The following is a 20,414-nucleotide window of genomic DNA, read 5'->3' as shown; positions in this document are numbered from 1 at the left end:
GATTCTCTGCTATGGGACCTCTCTCCAATTGATTTTGGTTAATTTTTATTTATTTAATTTTAATTTTTATTCATTTCCCTATCCACATTTGTTTGCAGGGGATTTACCTACATGTTGCTGCCTTTTGCAGCCCTCTAGCCCTTTCCTGGGCTGTTTTACAGTCGTTTTAGTGCCGAAAAGTTCGGGTCCCCATTGACTTCAATGGGGTTCGGGTTCGGGACGAAGTTCGGATCGGGTTCGGATCCCGAACCCGAATATTTTCGGGAAGTGTGGCCGAACTTCTCGAACCCGAACATCCAGGTGTTCGCTCAACTCTAGTTATTGGCAGTTCTAGCTATATAAACATATAAGCTATTTTAGCAACCTAGGACAGGTCTTAGCTGGCCAGCTACAGTCACTACTTTATGCTGCCCTTTATTGAAGTATTTTTAACCTCCATTACTTTTGGCAGCAATCATGTGACCCTTCATAAGTCTTGCTAGATCCCATAGTGTCCTCTGTATGGACAAGAAGTCAGTTTTTCTATTCATTCCTATGAGACTAACAAGGGGGCTCTCATAGATATCACAGATATAAATAGAGAACCTGTCTTCCTGTCCACACATCAAATGCTGTGGGATCTAGCAAGACTCATAAGGAGCCAAAAGTAACAGTGGGGGAAAATACATGAAAAAAAAAACTATTTGTAAAATAGACAATTACGTATATATGTAGTCCTGTACATTGGGGGGGGCAATGTTTCAGGGAGTGCCTCTTTAAGAGGTGGATATAAATCAAGTACTGGTTGCTGCTAACTAGAAAGCCTATGCTAGTAAATACAAGAATGGTACCACACACCTAATAGCGTGGATGGTGCCCATAAAATGGCTCTTCAGCCCATGTACTACAGTAGTTTACCGCACACTTCTTGACTTCTTGTGAAGTACAATACGTCAAGGCTTATTCCTAGAGATGAGCAAAGTTTTGAAAAATTCAATTCCACAGCTTCGCTGAAGTTTGACAAGTCATTTTATTTGTTTTGAATTAATTTGTCACAAATCGCTATGTTAAAACCCCATACAGTCTATCCATCAATGGGACCGTTTTAATGGCAGACAGAAGTGCACCCATCTAACGGACATTAAAACAGTAATACACTAGGAGCTGGGCTGGTCATGATGCCATCACCACTAGCTCCCGCATGGTCACATTGTGATATCATCACCACGTGATCACGCTTGGAGCGAGCAGGCCTTTTTCAATGAATAGAGCACTAAACTGTCGCTGCTCGAGCAAGTGGATGAGGTTCTTTCAAACAACTCCAGCCGCCATTTTAGGGAAAATGATTTGTTACCACAAAGTCCGAGGATATTCGGCTTAGTTTAGAATCTAATTCGGATCAAATTCCACTCGGATGCTGCTCTTCGTTCAACACTATTTATTCCCTTTAAATTAGAAAGTTCAGCATAGAGACATGAATGAATAGGTAGCCTTTCAGCAAATAATGCAAACAGGTATCTAACGATTAATTAATACAAAATGTTTCAGTCACATCATTGACCTTTTTTAAGCCAAATCTGGTGTGAAAGTGCTGGCAAGACAATGGAACTGAAGTCAGCACCACTGTATGGAGGCTGAAATAAACCTTCTGTGTGTAGCTCTATTGCTGGAATTCAACTCCACAACTGCACAGCTCTGTTTCTGTGTAGTGGACAGAACTCATCACTGCTGCACTGCTTCCATTGACTTTAGTGGGAACACCGCTTTAGTAATGAGCTCCCTCCACTACACTGTTGACCCTGGTGTTGACAGTGCCGACTTCCGGTAACAGACCTACATGCAAAAAGCTGATCGGTGGGTGTGTGGGGTGATGTCCTATCCCAAGGAGTAAAAGCTGTACAACCCTTTTAAGTCTCTGCTTGAAGGTTAAATAATTAAAGGCTTTGGATGTTTTTGGCTGAAATATTTATTATACCTGCTTTTTTACATATTCTGTCTAAAGAAAGATGTTCTGCATGTTAACATATCCAAGGGAATAGAAAATTAATATTTTGTATGCTATCAAGCATTTTTAGAAGCATCCTAAAAGTGCATATACAGGCAATCCTCGCCCACAGTTGTACTTTGTGAAAACTGCAGTGCAGCAGCGTATAATCAGCACTTTCTAGACAGAAGTTTAGAACCCTTGCAAAGTGACACAATTTCATGGTTTTAAATAAGCTGCTCCTGGGTTGCTGACTGCTTGGAAAATTCACGTAGGGAAGAATTGCTGTTTTAAGACAGGTCAAAGACAGCCCCATAATGACCTTATTTGCTATTCCATGAGCAGAATAAGTAAGATTTTATTGAAATCTCTGTGCTTATTTGAAATCTGATATGTGGCAGATATAGATGTCTATAATAATCCCAGGGTTTTGGGCCTGCATAACATACCGATTCAGTCAAGTGCATGGCTCCAGAAAAAACAAACCACATGCATCCCGTTGGCTTACGGATGTCCACATATGTTTGCGTTTTACAGATGGAAATTGTAATGGCCATCTGAACCCGTCTATTTGTGGAAGCTACATTATTGTGCGAGCTATGTTATTTGGGTGCACTTCTGACATAGTGGAGCTAAACTGCTTCTAAGGGTAACAAGATGGCTTTTCAGACATGAAACCTTACAAATATTACAGAAGATGGCCACAGAGGTGAGTAGAGATTGAAACAGTTGTGCTGTTGGTGCTAGTTAAAACTGCTGCACCCCTAATCACTCAAGTGTTGCTTAGGGGTGCTGCTTTGGTTAACTCCCTGCACCCTTGCTTGGTAATGTTATAGGACTTGCGGAGAGTTGATCCCTGCGCAGGTGGTCAGCACTCAAATAAAAAAGTTAACCTGGGTTAGACTTCCTCTGTCCATGAGCCCCATAGGAGCTGTCTGTATGTTACACACACCCTATATTACAGTCTTAGCAGGTATGTTTTTAGGGTGTCAGTAAACATTATTGTATTGTTTTAAAGGGATTATAACTAATATAATGATTTTTGTGAACACAATATTAAAGGGGTTGTCCCATTACAAGAATGTTATCCCCTATCCTCAGGATAGAAGATAAGTGTCTTAATCAGAGGGGGGAGATAGCCAAGGGCTTGTACTCTCATACGCATGTCTGCCACTTCAATCAAACAGGGGAACATCGGCCCCCGTTTTGATGATCAGCAGGGCCCCAGTCATCAGCCCCCCTTCAATCAGACATGTTCAGAACTTTAGATAGGAGATAAGTTCTTGTACCCTTTAAAGGTAGCAACAAAAAATTTTTTATGAACTTTTCTTACACAAGGGACTCAAAACACAGGCTTGGTTGTGGAGCAGAGGAGTCAAAGGTTTCCATACAGGCACTTAATTAAAATACCCTATATACAGGGATGCAAGAGAAGAAATGTCCTAAAAAAAAACTTTGATATCAGTTCTGGCAGATTATTCAATAGTAATCAATTTATGAAGTTCAGGGCTTGTTTCTCAGGTCCATTTTAGCCTGCTTCATACCTCTGTTCACTGAGTTAGATATGAATTAGTACATATATATATATATATATATATATATATATCTTAGTATGGACACGTGGTCAGGTTTCCTGATGGAGTTTTAGAAGCCAAAATCAGGAGTGGTACATAAAAGGAGAGAAAGTATAAAGGACAGATACAGCTTCTCTTTTTTTAATTAACTCCTAGTTTTGGCTTCCAAAACTGCATCGGGAAACCTGACCATGTGGCCATACCCTTGCAGTTTTCTGAAACGCTCTGTTGCTGGAGAACACATATATATTGCCATAATATAGGTTTATGTTGATGGATTAACACTGATCTGCTTCCAAGGGCCATAAAGGTAATAAGGCCCTTACTAAACAAGTTAGCTATAATATACTTCATTTAGGTTAATAAAAGGTGCACCATTTTATGCATGCTCTACACTTAAAAGTTTAAATATTCTAATGGACCAAGGGGAAGTCAACAGTGTCCAAATAATCAGTCCACCTCTGCTGTTCTATTGTAAATTATGCATGATATGGCCTAAATATTGTGAGGCAACAAAGGAACCTGGGCATGGTAACCCTTATAACATAATGTTATTAAAAATGTATTAAAGATCCAGGAAGAAATACAGGAAATGACTAACCATGACTTATACCACCTTATCACTTATATTGCCGGTGCATAGAGGAACGTACTTAATAAATGAATGTCTAATATTCATTCAGTGATTGCTAGTCAATAATAAGTTAAATTGAATTTATTTAGAACAAAATACTTGCTGAGTCAAGATCATCTTAAAAGCGGCACAATACCCCGTGTGGCACGCGATACAGCGCATTCCTATTGTGCAGCACAAATTCTTTGCAACACTGGGAGACATGACAGAACAAAAATACTATTAGAAATGTTTGAAAAGGAACATTTTTGGCCACGATAGAAGCTTTTGACATTATTTATTAGGTTCAAAAATGCTTGACAAAAGCTTAACAATGGACCTGTGGAAACCACTACATCTGAGGCACTTTCTGTTGTTACGTGCAGCCATTGATTTGAGGATGGCCAGCATTAGGGGAACAATTCCCTCACAGCAGTCTAGGCGAGCGAGCATTCAAACACACACAAGCAGAAGCCTGTGAACAAGCCCATATGGAATCAGAAAGAGAAAAAATAAACATTTATTAACCTCTTTGTGGGGAGATCGGTGGAAGGACTGGCCAGTGATGAAGGAAACGGTCATGCCACATTTCATCAAAAGAAGATGCAAAGTCTAAGTCCTGTGAGTCTATTCTCACTGACTGCGAGGAGGCCTTCTCAAGGTTTGGGTTACCAAGGGAACTACTACTGTGTAGACCAGGACTGTAGTGTCGTTCACTTTCTGATCGAAAAGATTTCTCCACCTGCTTAGTGACTCTACCGGAGCTATTCTTGATTGCTGCCTCAGATTTGGAGGCCATATTTACAGATAAGGATGATGATGAAGAAAGCAGCTGGGAAAATGGAGTACTGCAAGACCTGTAGAGGCTGCTGCAGCTGGAAACCTTCCCAGACAAATCTGGAAGAAAAAACATATTAGATATAATAAAAGCTGCCATTTAACAATATGCATTGCACTCTACATTTTAGAACATGAATTGGAGGAGAACTAAGCCACCCAAACCATGTTTAAACGTTGACTTCAATCTAATCTTGTACTACTGCTAACACATATAGAAGAGATCTCATAAGCAAACTGTGCTAGAAATGTAGTATATACCGGTATATTAAACTATGGTTTTCAATATAGTAAAATAAAATATACGTTGATATCATTACACTCTATGGACACAGTTTACCAAAGTATATGCCAAACATATAGTGTGACCCAGCCTAAAACATGAATATTTTATGAAATATACTGGGGGAGATTTAGAAAAGATTGGCATTTTCAACACCAATTTTGATATCCTATGCGTTGGAGTAAGATGTACCTAATTCTTAAAGGGCACCTGTCAGTAGATTTGTACTTATGAGACTGACTGACCTGTTGCCTGTGTGCTTGGTAGCTGAAGACATCTGTGTTGGCCCCATGTTCATATGTGTTCGCATTACTGAGAAATATGAAGTTTTAATATATGCAAATGAGACTCTAGGAATAATGGTAATGCCAGGCAATGAAAACATCATAAGGCCTAGCCGTGTCAATCAAAGTGGAACGGGTGCAGCAGTTTCAGAGAGAGCAGAGACTCTAGGAGTAATGGTAACGACTCTGTTGCTCCTAGAGGCTCATTTGCATATATTAAATCCTTATATTTCTCAGCAATGCGGGCACATATGAACATGGGGCCAACACAGATGCCTTCATATTCTAAGCACACATGCAACAGGTCAGCCAGTTTCATGGGTTCAAATCTGCTAAGAGATGCCGTAGGCAGATGGCTCATAATAAATTAGGTGCATCCCTCCGTGCAACAGAAAGTCAAATCTACACCAGCTAGGGGCTTGCGTTGCGTAGACTTGAACTATAATTTACCCAGTTTCATGGCGTACATTATAATAATTCTTTGTCCCTCCGGCTAAGCCCACCCCTTCTCACCACTTTAGAAAGGTAGTAGAAAGCATGAAAAGTCGCAACTTATGGCACAAATATGGAGTGTGCCATAATTTGTGGCTTTTGTGACATAAAAACCTTAAGAAATCTCCCTCTTTGAGTGTAAATGTACATTATCCATAAGGCAACATAAGAAAGAAAAATATGTCTAGTTACTTACAAAATTTTTCCCGAAGTCTGCACCATTTACGCTGACGTTTATGCTAAATAGATGATCCTTTAAAATGTCAGGTGAATTGCATTAATATAGTGCACTATACGTACGCCATATTTCACATGTAAATGCAGAATTTTTCTGCCATACAGTACTTTATTCAGATTTGTCCTGACTACAATGTAGACATGTGGTCATATAATGTTAAGTTTTTACACTCTTCATGCATAAGGTACTTTGTTATTTCTATGTTTAAAGCATCATTGAACTTTTATAAAACTTTTTTATAGCCACATATGAAAGGTTTTGATCGGTGAGGGTCTGAGTGCTGAGATCCCCGATCGCTAGAACTAGAAGAGAGAAGTACTCACATTGCACACTCTCTCACCTCAATGCAGGAGACAGAATTGAGAGAGGCCCATAGACTTTCTATTGAGCCTGTCTCCTGCAGGTAGACATCACACTATGTGAGCTCCTCTCAGTCCTCGATCTTGCAATTGGTGGAGGTCTCAATGACATACAGTATAAGGCTACTTTCACACTGTCGTTTTGGCTTTCCGTTTGTGAGATCCGTTCAGGCTCTCACAAGCGGTCCAAAACTGATCAGTTTTGCCCTAATGCATTCTGAATGGATAAGGATCCGCTCAGAATGCATCAGTTTGCCTTTGTTCCATCTCCATTCCGCTCTTGAGGCGGACACCAAAACACTGCTTGCAGCGCTTTGGTGTCCCCTGACGAAACTGAGCCAAACTGTTCTAACACAATGTAAGTCAATGGGGACTGATCCGTTTTCTAAGACACAATCTGGCACAATAGAAAACGGATCAGTCTCCCATTGACTTTCAATGGTGTTCAACACGGATCCGTCTTGGCTATGTTAAAGGGAACCTGTCACCAGTTTTATGGTGTCCTAACTAAGGGCAACATAAATAAGTGACTGATTCTCTTAGCAAAATGTTGGGTCACTTTCTTTAATTGACCCAGTCAATCTGCTAACATCTTGTATTGAAAAGCTCCAGCTGATAATGATGAGTCATGAATATTCATGAGCTCCTGACTCTCCCCGCCCACCTGCTGCTGAATGACAGTTATTTTCCATATGAATCAGCAGCAGATGGGCAGGGGAATAGCTATAGCAGGTCATAAAAAAAACAACAACGCTGGACTCAATGACATCACGCTGGACTCAAATCAGCTCATTAGCATGCTGCATGCGGCATCTTTGTGTGTATATTATGAGGTAACCATCTGTCACACCAGTAAGTGAATACATCTAAGGTACTTTTTAGTAGTTAATGATTTTATATAATTAGTTAGATTATAATCAAATATCCACATGACAGGTTCCCTTTAAAGATAATACAAACGGATCCGTTCTGAACGAATGCAGATGGTTGTATTATCTGAACGGAACCATCTGTGCAGATCCATGACGGATCCGCACCAAACGCGAGTGTGAAAGTAGCCTAAGCTAAAAGGTGTTGTCCAGGTGTTGACCAATTGTATTTTCTCCCAAAGCAGCACCCCTCATGTCCATCTGGTATTTAAGCTCCACATGAACATCAAATCTACCTACTAGAATCAGTGAAGCTAGTTATACTGTATATGGCTAATACATAGAGTGATATCATGCTGTGAGAGAGACCATAATAGTGGCCAAATATTGCTACCTCACAGTGCTCAAATAGGATCATAACAAATGACATAGGCAAATATACAGACAGTGCATACACTGTAAATATACACACCAATGTATCATCCCCTCACCTTGGTGTAATCCTCCCATCTGTCCACGGCAGGTAACTACCTATACTGAGTACATTTTGTCAGTCTAGGTCCATTTGATTGAGGTTGCCTTGTCGTAGCAGGTGGGCTTACATATTGTAATAACGTAATGTCATTTCCAGTTATTCAAATATTCAGAGTTTGCATATATTTTATCACCCATGGTTTTATGCTTTACAGTATGTTCTATGGTTGCCCTCCCACTGTCATTTAACACAGATTGTAACAACCAATGACCTTATACCTTCAGCAGTAACTGTTTTTCTTATCTTTACCTGAGTCTTCCTTTTCTTTGTAGATGCTGTTAACTTCATGAAATGATGCTTTTGACCACTCCATATTTTTTCCTGAGTGAACACTACTGGTCAAAAGTTCTTGGGTGTAGACACTCTCGGTTTCACTAGATTTTGAAAAGATTGCTATTTCCGGAGCCAGAATCAGTTGTGTTGAGTTCCTTTCTTCTTCATTTTGCGATGTGTTGATCACTGCATCATTAGATGTTATTGGTGCTAGACCATCATCTATTGTTACATCAGGCTCACCATCACTAGAAGCCATGCTTGGTAAAGGCTGCTTGGGAACCTTCTGTAGAACACATCTAGGTAAAATCACCTCAGCCGTTGGCTTCTTTCTTCCTCTCATGTAAGCTGAAAGAAGCAACAAACAAGTAAGGGACTTGGTGGAATAGTAATTAGTGGGTATTTTTGCATTGCTAAGGCCCTTTTACATGGGTCAATGATGAAGCCAGTTCAAACAGGGCAACAATCAGACAATAAAAGAACAAATGCTCGTTTGTCAACTGATTTGATCTTTTACGCTAGCATAAAAATGCTTAGTCAACAGTAGAACATCTACCCATGTAAATAGGGAATGTGCTGCTGACACAACGTAAACTGTAAGGCTTAATGCACACGATCAGGATTGCGTGCGGAAAATCCGCACCGTCGGTCATGTACATTGTATTCTATGAGAATTAAAAATTCTCAATGCACACAATGCAGATTTGTTTTCCGTGCGGATTTTTAATCCGCAGCATGTCAATTTATTTTAGTTTTTCCTGACCGGATTTTCTTCATTCACTTAGTAAAATCAGCACACGAAAATCCGCACCAATTGCTGCTGATTGCCTGCACGGATTTGGATGCGAACACCTGCGGATTTCAGTGCAGATTCTCCGCACATGAATCCTGAATGTGTGCATGTACCCTAAGGGGATGAATGATTGTATCAGTAATGGTTTTTCATCCATGCAGTTTCCATTGGGTACTGAACAGGCTCTTTAAAATCTGTCATGGCCTTGTATCAGGCCATGTAAAACCACCCTTCTGCTTCTGCCTCCATTATTCATGGTTACCAAGTCATTCTCTCTCTATTCTTATGCATTTTATCTAAGACTTGTATTTATCTGTTCACAAACAATCTGTCCCTAATGGAAATGCTAGCCTCTTAAAAAATAAATAAAATAGGCCATTTAGTACATTTATACACAGTAGCATATATAAAATGTGTAATCATACAGGGCATATTGGTGGTGCAGAAAGCTGCACCATTACCACACTGCAGCTAAACGTGAGTAGGACCTCTAGTACATACATGCACTTTATACCATTGTAACAGCAATTGCGTTTTTTGAAAAATGTTACTTAAATCATTATAAACTGCAGCAAAAACTGTCTCTATTTACCTGCTCTGTTGCCATTATAAGTTAACACACACTTCACACAGTGTAGTTTCGCTATTGAAAATATTATCAGTAGTGTTGAGTGAATCAAAGCATCCGAAGTGGAATTTGATCAAAAATTTAGGAAAGATTCAATTTGCAATGAATCCGGATTATCTCGTGCTTCGTTGTAGCAAATCATTTTTTTCCTAAAATGGGGGCTACACGTGTTACAAAGTGAGAAACCCGAGAATGCAAGATCACCTATCATTCCGTGCAGACTGCCAATCAGCAGCTAGGCAGCCCCGTGATATCACAGCCCTTTAAAACCCTCATCCCGTGCGGTTTCGCCTTTTCACTGTGAGATGAGCATAGGGAGAGACGTGACAAGCGCTAGGGACAGTGTTGCTAAAAGTCTTTTAACTGTGAAATATTGGATAGGGAGAGAGCAGGGACAGGGTAGCGAGATCATAGGTAGAGTTTTTACATACTGTAGGGTGAGCATAGGGAGAGCACAGGGAGAATGCAGGGACAGTGCAGGCTCTGTAATCTGAACCTGAAGGGATCCATAGAAGACAGCCCACTTTGCATCAATGAATGTGGAGGGCACAGATTTAATTAAACAGTGTCCTCCTTGGTTAATAGATAAGCAATTCTATTAGGCTTTGATTCTCAAATTGGGGTGAATAAGCTGTCTAATTTTACTGTTTTTGGGGTGTCCACCTTATTTAATATATAAGCAATTCTATTACGCCTTGATTCTCAAATTGGGGTGAATAACCTGTTTAATTTTACTGTTATTGGGGTGTCCCCCTTGTTTAAAAGATAAGCAATTCTATTAGGTCTTGATTCTCAACTTGGAGTGAATAAGCTGTCTGGTTCTACTGTTATTGGGGTGTCCACCTTGTTTAAAGGGGTTGGCCACTATATAAGTACTTTCCACTATATAGTGGGAGGTAGGTTAAAAAACAGTTTCCTAATATACTTTATAAAACAAATAAGAAAGGTAATGTTTTTATAATGAGCCCCGCTCTGCGTGCAGCCAGTTCGTCCATGGCTGCACGCGACATGGAGGAGCTTTAGAGAAAGCTCGTCCATGGCTTTATTACAAATGCACATGCGTTACTTTTCCTAATAAGAGCAGCGCATGCCCAGTCTGCCCCTGCCACTGGCGCGCTCCCTGCTCCGACTCTGTCTCTACAACCTGCTTATTCCTGTCAGAGTTCGGAGCGGGAAGAAAAGTAAGAGCTCGCCTGATCCCCGACGCGCTCTTACTTTTCTTCCCGCAGGATCCACCTTTACAGGGATCAGGATTGGGCTGTATAAATGTTGCTTTGTGGATTGTTGGGATTTCAGTGATCTGGAGGATTTGGGAGGGAGAAGTTTTATATTATATTCACTCAAATCCTGCAAAATATCTTTTTTTTTATTTTTTTATTTGGGGTTTTATACAAAATATGCTATATATCTTATAGTGTACAATATATACATTATTATTCCAGGCATTGTCTAAATGTGTGATTTGTGTCAGAAATTTATAGTGAATTCATCTTTGCTCAAGACATGTAGTCTACTACTTGTCATATATAATCCTATAAAGTACGTTGAGAGTTGTATAAGCAGCTGCTTTTTTGCAAATAACCTTCTAAAGGATATACAGATAAAATTAAAGAGTGCCACCTGATAAGCAACACACAATCCTGTGTTGAGTGAAGATATTCAAATTATGGGTGGGTTAGTACACCTTGTAAATAAGGTTTGTAGAGAATGTGCAGTAGAATGTAAGAAACTAAGGAAATAGAGATCTCCTTCATTGGGGCGTTGCTAGAGATATACTGTACAACTGTTTTCACATTAACCTCTTGTATTATATAGTTCAATACATGTATATGTTACATTGCATGCTATTCCACCAGTCATGTCACTATAACAATATGTGTTATCCTATATTTCATATCAGAGCTGTATCATGTTCATATTACCATATAGATGGAAATTATCAATACACCGGAGGTTTTGGGGATGATTCTGCAACGTTCAGTTTAACAGAGGAGATCCATTGATGGGCAAAGACCAACAGTCACCATATATAAAATCTACACAGTATAATGTCCAACAGTAGAAAAAAAAGATAAAGAAGATCTGAAAACTGTCATTTGGCACCACATCTAAAGGAGACTTTGTGATCTTTACATAGCTAGAGGGTATGAATAGTAAAGAACCGTTACTGGCAGTCTACCAAGATCATTTGTTGGGGGCCCAATTTTAGGGTCCATGGACACAATGCATTATAGAACTATACAGTACCATGCTGAGCTGTAGTCCAGTGTATTTCCAAATGGAGGCACACATAGGTTTTATTTCTTCATGGATTTGAGAATTTTGAAGAAAACAAATCTTCCATGCTGCAAGGGTGTTCTTCACCCAATAATTTTAGTGGAGAGGTAACCAAGTAGTCAGGATGGGCGTATCTGACATAAAACTATTGAAAGAAGCATAGAGCACTATCTGCCTTTTTAAAGTAAAAGGTATTGTATAGTTTTATAGAGCGCAGGACCTCTTCTACGACATCCATATGCAATAATAGCATTGCCGTGCGCATGGAGGCATCACATCACCCATACGAAAGACAAATCAGTCATACAGACCCATACGAACACTGCTTCCATACAGTCTCCATACATGTAGGCTGGACACAGAGCTATTGTATTTTCACATCCCTGTCCCGAAAAACATCAGGGATAATATATTAATATTCAGATTCAAGCTCAGTAGATCACTGTTTTCACTTGTGGATACTATATCCACTATGACCAGTCTTACTTATCTTATAATGCTGGATTAGCACACAAAGGCCAGCAGCGGGAGGGGTATAGGACAATTTATACGATCAGCAATGCTTCCCAATGGAATGACATTCTTTTTATCACATTAAAAAAGTATATGGAAAGCCCAATGTCACTAATTCTGCACCTGTACAATGGCCACTTATCCAAATCTGACACCCCTATTGTAACATTAAAATGATGCGGTATGTAAAGATTTAAAATGACCATCTATGCATGATTAATTGAGTTTGTAAGTATTGTTGCTAAACGATACAATATTTCTAAAGATTTCAATAGTTCAAAGATTGCCCTCTGGCCGTCTGGCCAATACATCTTCCAGCGCACACCGTTTACAAGCATTTTTCTTCTCAATATGTTGTCTTTGGTTGGTGCGACATTGTTTGAGTACAGGTCTGTTTGGGTCACTGTGGTTTTCTTTACCTCTCAGCAGTGGTCCTGAGTGCAGCACTTTGACCATACATCTTCCATGTCAGGGCTATCAAAGGCACATGGATGTGTCCTGGTGGCCAATCAGGAACAGCCCTGCATCTTCACAGGGGGACATATTGGTAAAGCAAGTCTTATTTAATGACAGTCATTGTTCAATATGAACAAAAGAAGGTCCTGCATATTTACATGCCGCCTTGTATATGGGTCATCTATATGGCACATTCATCATATCGAGAGGAAAAACAACGCATACATTTTGTCAAAATCTGCCATTGTCATATGCGTAGGGATGTCTGCTGACACAGGGATAGAACAAAAGTTTTGATTAATCACTTTCGCTCCGTATTCCAGCGCAATTCCATAATCCTGATAATAACAGGCCCTTTCAGCTTTAGAACCTAAAGAAGCCATGTACCAGACTATGCCATTGTCTACTATCTGTGTGATCATAAGAAGTATTTGCTTTAATCACAGGATCAACACAAGCAGTTTGAACTAGAATTTTAATAAATTTAACAACATTCTTAAAGCTGAGCTGACACAACTAAAAGTCAATAAAGCTGCGGGACATTTTGTCTGGCGGGGGTAAGAAACTGATTGCCGGCATTAAAAATACAGCACCTCTAAAGCTTATCTGAGGCAGATAAATGAGCTTTAACTCTGTTTGATTAAGTGATTTTTGCATATGTTCATTTATCAATCCGATATTAATTAAAGTACAAATCTCTTGTTCAAATACAGTGGCTTTATCTGAGTGCGGAGTGGGCCCCTATCACACATATATGCAAATGCATGCTGATTGAGCCAACGCTTTGCATGAAAGGATGTTTGATAAGAAACTAATGTCAAGTAACAGCAAGAAAGCATGCATCCGTAAATCATTCATCTTTGCTTAATAGTGCAGAAGGCTATTCTGTCACAGATCAGTATGTCCCCTCAACTAGCATGTAATAGGAAGGGGTAGAATACTCGCTTGCCTATGACCTTACCTTGATGCCAAGGCTGGGGTTGTCTACTTCTATCAAATGCAGGGACGGACTGGCCATAGACCCTACAGGGAAATTTCCTGGTGGGTTGTTGCCCAGGGGGCTGCCCAACCTGTAGGGTACATAATGATCTGATGCTCTCAGGGGCATCAGGTGCTTATTAGTGATCAGCGGCAGGGGCAATATTCGAATTTGCAATATTTTGCGACTATTTGGTAGAATATTCGTTATATATTCGAGAATTCGAGATTATATTCTTGATTGAGAAAATCGGCGTAATGCGTGCGAAATACAGGCATGGTCACTTATGCTAAATTTTTCAAGCTGGTATAAGTTTCCTGAGACTGGAGAAAATGGTTGGCACGGCCGAACATTACAATAGCTTTATATGCAGATACGGTGCTCCAATATGTTCTCGCTTGTGAATTTTCGGCAATATCTGCTACACTATAGATCAATCTAACCTACACTGACTATCTCCCCCTAACTATCTGAATTATATATATAAGTTAACTGTCTAATGTAATACAACAAAGCACAGAGCACAGCAATGACACCGCTGTCTCTTTCATAACTGCAATAAACTTTAGAAAATAGCTGCTGGGGAGGTTCTTATATAGTAAGGGGTAGGCACAGTGGCGTACCGCCAATATAGGCAGCGCACGCAGCTGCTATGGGGCCCGTGGCAAGGGGGGGCCCGGAGTGCATGAAAGGCTCCGCCGGTCCGCCCCATGTCTGTAGTTTTGTATTAATCATTGCCAGTCTTCCGTCCCGATCCCTATCTAAAGCTTGGGCGGGCCCTGCTTCCCCTCTGCTCAGCCCCCTCCCCCCTCCCTCGACCCAGCCAGTGACATACCGCAATGCCGCTCATTCTGCTCTGGGCACTCGCACTGCACTGGCCAATCAGCATTTAGCGGTGCAAAGCTCCTGCTGCTGATTGGCCAGTGCGCGAGTCGCAGGCTCAGAAGACAGCAGCAGATCAGAGCAGAACTGTGCAGGCGGCTGGATGGGCAGGACGGCAGGCTTGTGCTTACCGCTCTCACGTCACGCGCTGCCGCTGCCACTACCTGCCTCATACTGCCACTGAGACCCAAGTCCCATCCCAACTACAACCAGCCCCCAGCATCGCTGGCATGCCCCTTGCCTGTTGCGTGCCACTGCAAATCTGCCACCAAGGACAAAGTAAGTTGTACACTCACAGCAGTGAGTGACAGACTCTACGTTTAAAAAAGTTCACAGGGTGTGGTGAGGGATGGGTATTGTGGGAAAAGGGCAGCAGCAGCAGCAAGAAGAGTTCCTGCAGGTTTGGGGGGGCACTGTTCTAAAAGGGTTATTATATAGAGGATTTAGGAGGACAGTGTGCCCCAGCCCCCCCCCCCCCCCCCCCCCAATGAACTCTGCAGTTTAATTGCTAATTTGGAGTACTGTGTCATGGGGGGATGGTTAGTGGGGGGAAGAGGGCAGCAGAAAGCAGAGTTTCTGCAGGGTTGGGGAACACTATTCTATAAGGCCTCTTGCACACTGCCGTGTTTCACGGCCGTATGCGGGCCGTGGAACCGCGGCCTGGATCCCTCCTGAGAGCAGGAGCGCACGGCGTCACTGGTTGCTATGACGCCGTGCGCTCCCTGCTGCCGGCACAGTACAGTAATACACTGGTATAGATCATACCAGTGTATTACTGTATTGCGGCGGCGGCAGCAGGGAGCGCACGGCGTCATAGCAACCAGTGACGCCGTGCGCTCCTGCTCTCAGGAGGGATCCAGGCCGCGGTTCCACGGCCCGCATACGGCCGTGAAACACGGCAGTGTGCAAGAGGCCTAAGGCTCATTATTATTCAGAGGACTCAGGACAGTGCACCACCCCCTAGTAATTTAACTCCTCAGGTCCCACGATCAATTAATAGTAAAAAAAAATTATAGATTCATAGTTAAAAAAAAAAAGTGAAAAAAACAAACAAAACAAACACTGATATATTAAACATTTAAATCACCCCAATTTTACATATAAAAATATATAAACAATAAAAAAAAATCATATTATCTATTGCCGCGGCCGAAAATGTCTGCACTATTAAAAAAAAGAACCTGTACGGTGAGCGCCTTAACAGAAAAAAACAACAACAAAAAAGGGCAGGTGGTGGGATGGGCCAGGGATGGGTAGTGGGTGGAATTAGGGGGCCCAATTCAGATTCTTGCTATGGGGCCCAATGATTTCTATGTACGCCCCTGGGTAGGCAACTGTCCTATTGGTTGCTAGGGATGTTGCTAAGCTGTGACAAAGCCTTCTCATTGGCCCACAAACTAGAAGAAGGGAGGGATGATCTCCTGATGTGTACTGTCTTAAAAAAAAATATACAATAATATTCGTCATTACGAATATATAGCACTATATTCTAAATATTCGCAAATTCTCAAAGTGCCTATAAAAAAATTGCTTTTCGAATATTCGCACTCAAGACTAGTGCTTATGCACCTTGCCGGCGGCCACAGGTGCCCTCCTGAATTCAACTGTGTAGTCGTCCTCAGGACAGTGATACAGATAAATATGGCAGCAAGGGCAGCAGTATTTTGTGCTGCACTGTGGTATTTGGTTATGCTGGGGTGGCATTTTGTGCTGTACTAAGATATCGCTGACCCCTGCCTACTTCTGTTGGCACTGCCTACTCGTATTGTCCCTGCCTTATGTCAATTAGGATTTGCCCCTCTCCCTTTCCGGAAACAGTGCTACTCTTTGTCCTGAGGATGCAGATACAGTTTAAAAGAATACTTGTCTGAAGTTTGAGATGGGCCACCCTTTTCACCTGGGTCTGTTCGCACCCCCTGTGACCATGATCATAATGTTCCTGTAAGAACTTATAAGGACATGCCTTTGGGTATAGGCACATAAGGTGGCATGTTATCTGAGGAATACTGTAATGTTAGGAGAACACAACAACTATTTGCCATGCAACATTTAGATCATAAATGTCACACTGCCAATTACATCTAAGGACAATGAATAACATTGAGCAGAAATCCCACAGGGTTGGGTTTCTACTAACTGTCAGGTCGCGGTCACAGCACCTTGAGAGACTAAACCTGACCATACTCACTAGCTTGCCATTTTCCAGGAATAATTAGCGATTATGTGAAGGCCCCTATCCTGCATTGCCTACTGAAAGATTGATACTGTACCTGCTCCCTGCCTCTCCAGTACTGCATTACCTGTTCCAGTCCCCAGGTTTGCATCCCCGGGCATGGAAGTAGTCACCTGTGCTGCTGCAGCCATAGACATGTGCAAACATCACAGTTGAAGCTATTCATTGGCTGCAGCAGGACAAATGACCAAGAATGACCAGAAGAATGACCAGAAGAAAACAAGCTGGGGGTCTAGAAGATGGCATTTAAGGGAGTAGGTGAGTATGAATCTTTCAGTAAGTGATTCAGACTAGGGGCCTTCAGTTAAAGGTAATTATTCCAGTAAAACCCCTTTAAGGAAGTCTCTTTGGTATATACTCAAAAATATGTAGGTGAATAATAATTGTAATACAGTATATATGGTATTCTAAAGGTAGCACACCAGATGCTGCTTTACTATATACAGGAGTGTGCTACACGGTTCACATCATCTCCCACATTTCTCCAGGACTGAGGTCCTGAATTTGATAGGGTCTGTAAAAAGATATTAATGGGTTAACTACCAAAAATAAGCTAATCTAATCAAATCGAATTTTCTAAATATTAGGGTTATTTCAAATCCCAATTTTTGGCTATTTGATTAGGTCGAATTTCTCAAAATGGCATCATCCATTTTTTCATATCCAAAAACAGGAAAGATGAAGATGGAGGATCACATGACCCCAGGCCAGGGACGGATTAAGTTTTTTTTCTGTTTGAAGAGTGCTTTGTGAGCGCCACAGTCTCTTTCTATATGACATCACATTCATCGTTCACATGGTCTAGGTGCAACTCTGTCCCATCTGAGTGATTGGGGCTAAGCTGCAATACCAAGCGCAGTGCTATCAATAAACAGAGCTGTGCTTGTAAGGAACAAATAGGCTGCGGCGCTCACTGGAACATTGCGGTCTCCTCAAACAGCTGATTGGTGGGGGTGCCAGGAGTCATACCCCCACCATCTCATAACTCTCTGTGTATAGATGTCATAGATGACAGTGAAATATTGTGTTATGTGTGGTGCTACATAGGACTGCAGGGAACATCTACTACGTTATCTGTACACAGAAATGTATCACTGTTATCTGGGCTGTTACAAATTTGCCAAATTTAAAATAGATATGATTATAAAAGATATGAAAGAGAATACAGCACCACATACCTCTTACATACATGGACATCTCCTGTCATGTAGACCTTCTCTTTCCTCTTCTCCTCCGTTTGACCCAGACCATGACAAATTATTTCAGCCACATCTTGTCTTTACAGAGTTTGTTACACAGACACGTTAGATTTCTCCATCAACCTCCCCATCCTGGCGTCCCAACAATGTCATCCTGCTGCCACTCCCAATACTGTGCCCACTGTGCTCCCCAATGTGGACTATACTGCTGAAAAGAATAGTGACCCCAGTAGACATAATTGGGGTCATTTATCAAACTGGGATAAAGCAGAACAGTCTTAGTTGCCCATAGCAGCCAATCAGATTCCACCTTTCATTTTCCAAAGTACCTGTCAGAAATGAAAGGTGAGAACTGATTGCTTGCTATGGACAACTAAGCCAGTTCTATTTTACACCAGTCTGATAAACTATCCCAAAGATCCCTATAGTGTCTACAGCAATTATAATGCCCCCTAGAGTGCCCCCCAGTAATAATAACATCCTATATTGTGCTCCAGGTAATAATGCCTGTATAGTGTCCCCAAAAATAATGTCCCCTAATATGTCCTGTAATAGAAATGCCCCTACAGTGCCTCCCCAATAGTAACGTCCCCCACACTGACACCACATAGTAATTTCCCCCACACTGCCCCATATAGTAATTTTCCCCACATTGCCCCATATAGTAATTTTCCCCACACTGCCCCATATAGTAATTTCCCCCACACTACCCCACATAGTAATTTCCCCCACACTGCCCCCATATAGTAATTTCCCCCACACTGCCCCATATAGTAATTTCCCCCACACTGTCCCCATATAGTAATTTCCCCCACACTACCCCATATAGTAATTTCCCCACACTGCCCCATATAGTAATTTCTCCCACACTGCCCACATAGTGATTTCCCCCCCACTTCCCCCATATAGCAATTTTCCACACATTGCCCACACATAGTAATTTCCCCCACATAGTAATTTCCCCCACACTGCCCCCATATAGTAATTTCCTCCACACTGCCCCAGATAGTAATTTCCCCCACACTGCCCCATATAGTAATTTCCTCCACACTGCCCCCATATAGTAAGTTTTCCGACACTACCCCCACATAGTAATTTCCCCCCACACTGCCCCAGATAGTAATTTCTCCCACACTGTCCCATATAGTAATTTCTCCCACACTGTCCCCATATAGTAATTTCTCCCACACTTCCTCCCATGTAATAGTTTGCCCCCACACTGCCCCCATTAAGTAATTTTCCCCCATACTGCCCCATTAAGTAATTTTCCCCAAACTGCCCTATTAAGTAATTTGCCCCCACACTGCCCCATTAAGTAATTTGCCTCCACACTGCCCCCATTAAGTAATTTGCCTCCACACTGCCCCCATTAAGTAATTTGCCTCCACACTGCCCCATTAAGTAATTTTCCCGCACACTGCCCCATTAAGTAATTTGCCCCCGCACTGCCCCATTAAGTAATTTTCCCCCACATTGCCCTCCATTAAACAATTTGCCCCATGTAATCATTTGCCCCCATTGTCCCTGCAGTAAAATGACCTCCTCTGACCCCCAAAGTTGGCACACTCACACAAGAAAAAAAAGGCTAATCCTGTCCGTGATGGTAAGGCAGGCGCTCATTCAGCAAAGCCCTGGTCCCCAGCACAGGCACGCGATGATGTCATGGAGCGTGATGACGTCATTATGCACGCCTGCGTCTGGCTTTTACTACCACATAGGCCTCAGGCTTAGTTGAGCCCCCCAGGCAATGCCTGACCCGGGTCGGCCGACCCAAACGCCCCTATTATAATCCACCATTGCCCCAGGCATTTGTCACCAAAAAGGAGAATCTTTTGGACCATTTTTTTTAACATAAAAAAATTCTACAGTGCAGTTTCTTTTTAAAGAATCTGTTTCTTATCACCAGCCATGCATTTTCCTTTAGCCATATACTGTATGTCGCTGTCACTTTAAGAAATTCTTAATGCTGGTTTGGTGTTAAAGAGCTTGAAATGAGTTGGATGTGATCCTAGTAGGTCCCAGAATGTCATCCCCAACTTTTCAGGGCCATTGGAGCACTTTCTATTCCAGTCCAATTTAATCTGATCTAAATCAAATTTCATGAAATTAGCTCACCACTATTAACTGCCTTCAT

At 41.7% G+C, this 20,414-nt stretch overlaps 1 protein-coding gene across 2 annotated transcripts in view; it reads right to left on the bottom strand.

The window, feature by feature from the left end:
- LOC122925946 overlaps window positions 1-20,414 on the bottom strand; it is a 405,237-nt gene that overhangs the window by 252,416 nt on the left and 132,407 nt on the right. For both annotated transcript variants that reach the window (XM_044277293.1, XM_044277294.1), the window contains exons 4-5: window positions 8,297-8,668; window positions 4,679-5,047 (exon numbers count right to left, since the gene is read on the bottom strand). In XM_044277293.1, coding sequence (XP_044133228.1) covers window positions 4,679-5,047; window positions 8,297-8,668 — 741 coding nt within the window. The remainder of the gene's footprint in view (window positions 1-4,678; window positions 5,048-8,296; window positions 8,669-20,414) is intronic.

The sequence above is a fragment of the Bufo gargarizans genome, chromosome 2 (assembly GCF_014858855.1).
Source record: "Bufo gargarizans isolate SCDJY-AF-19 chromosome 2, ASM1485885v1, whole genome shotgun sequence".
In the NCBI taxonomy this organism is placed as follows: domain Eukaryota; kingdom Metazoa; phylum Chordata; class Amphibia; order Anura; family Bufonidae; genus Bufo; species Bufo gargarizans.
The sequence above is the reverse complement of the archived record's forward strand: the minus strand, read 5'-3'. Positions and strand labels throughout refer to the sequence as shown.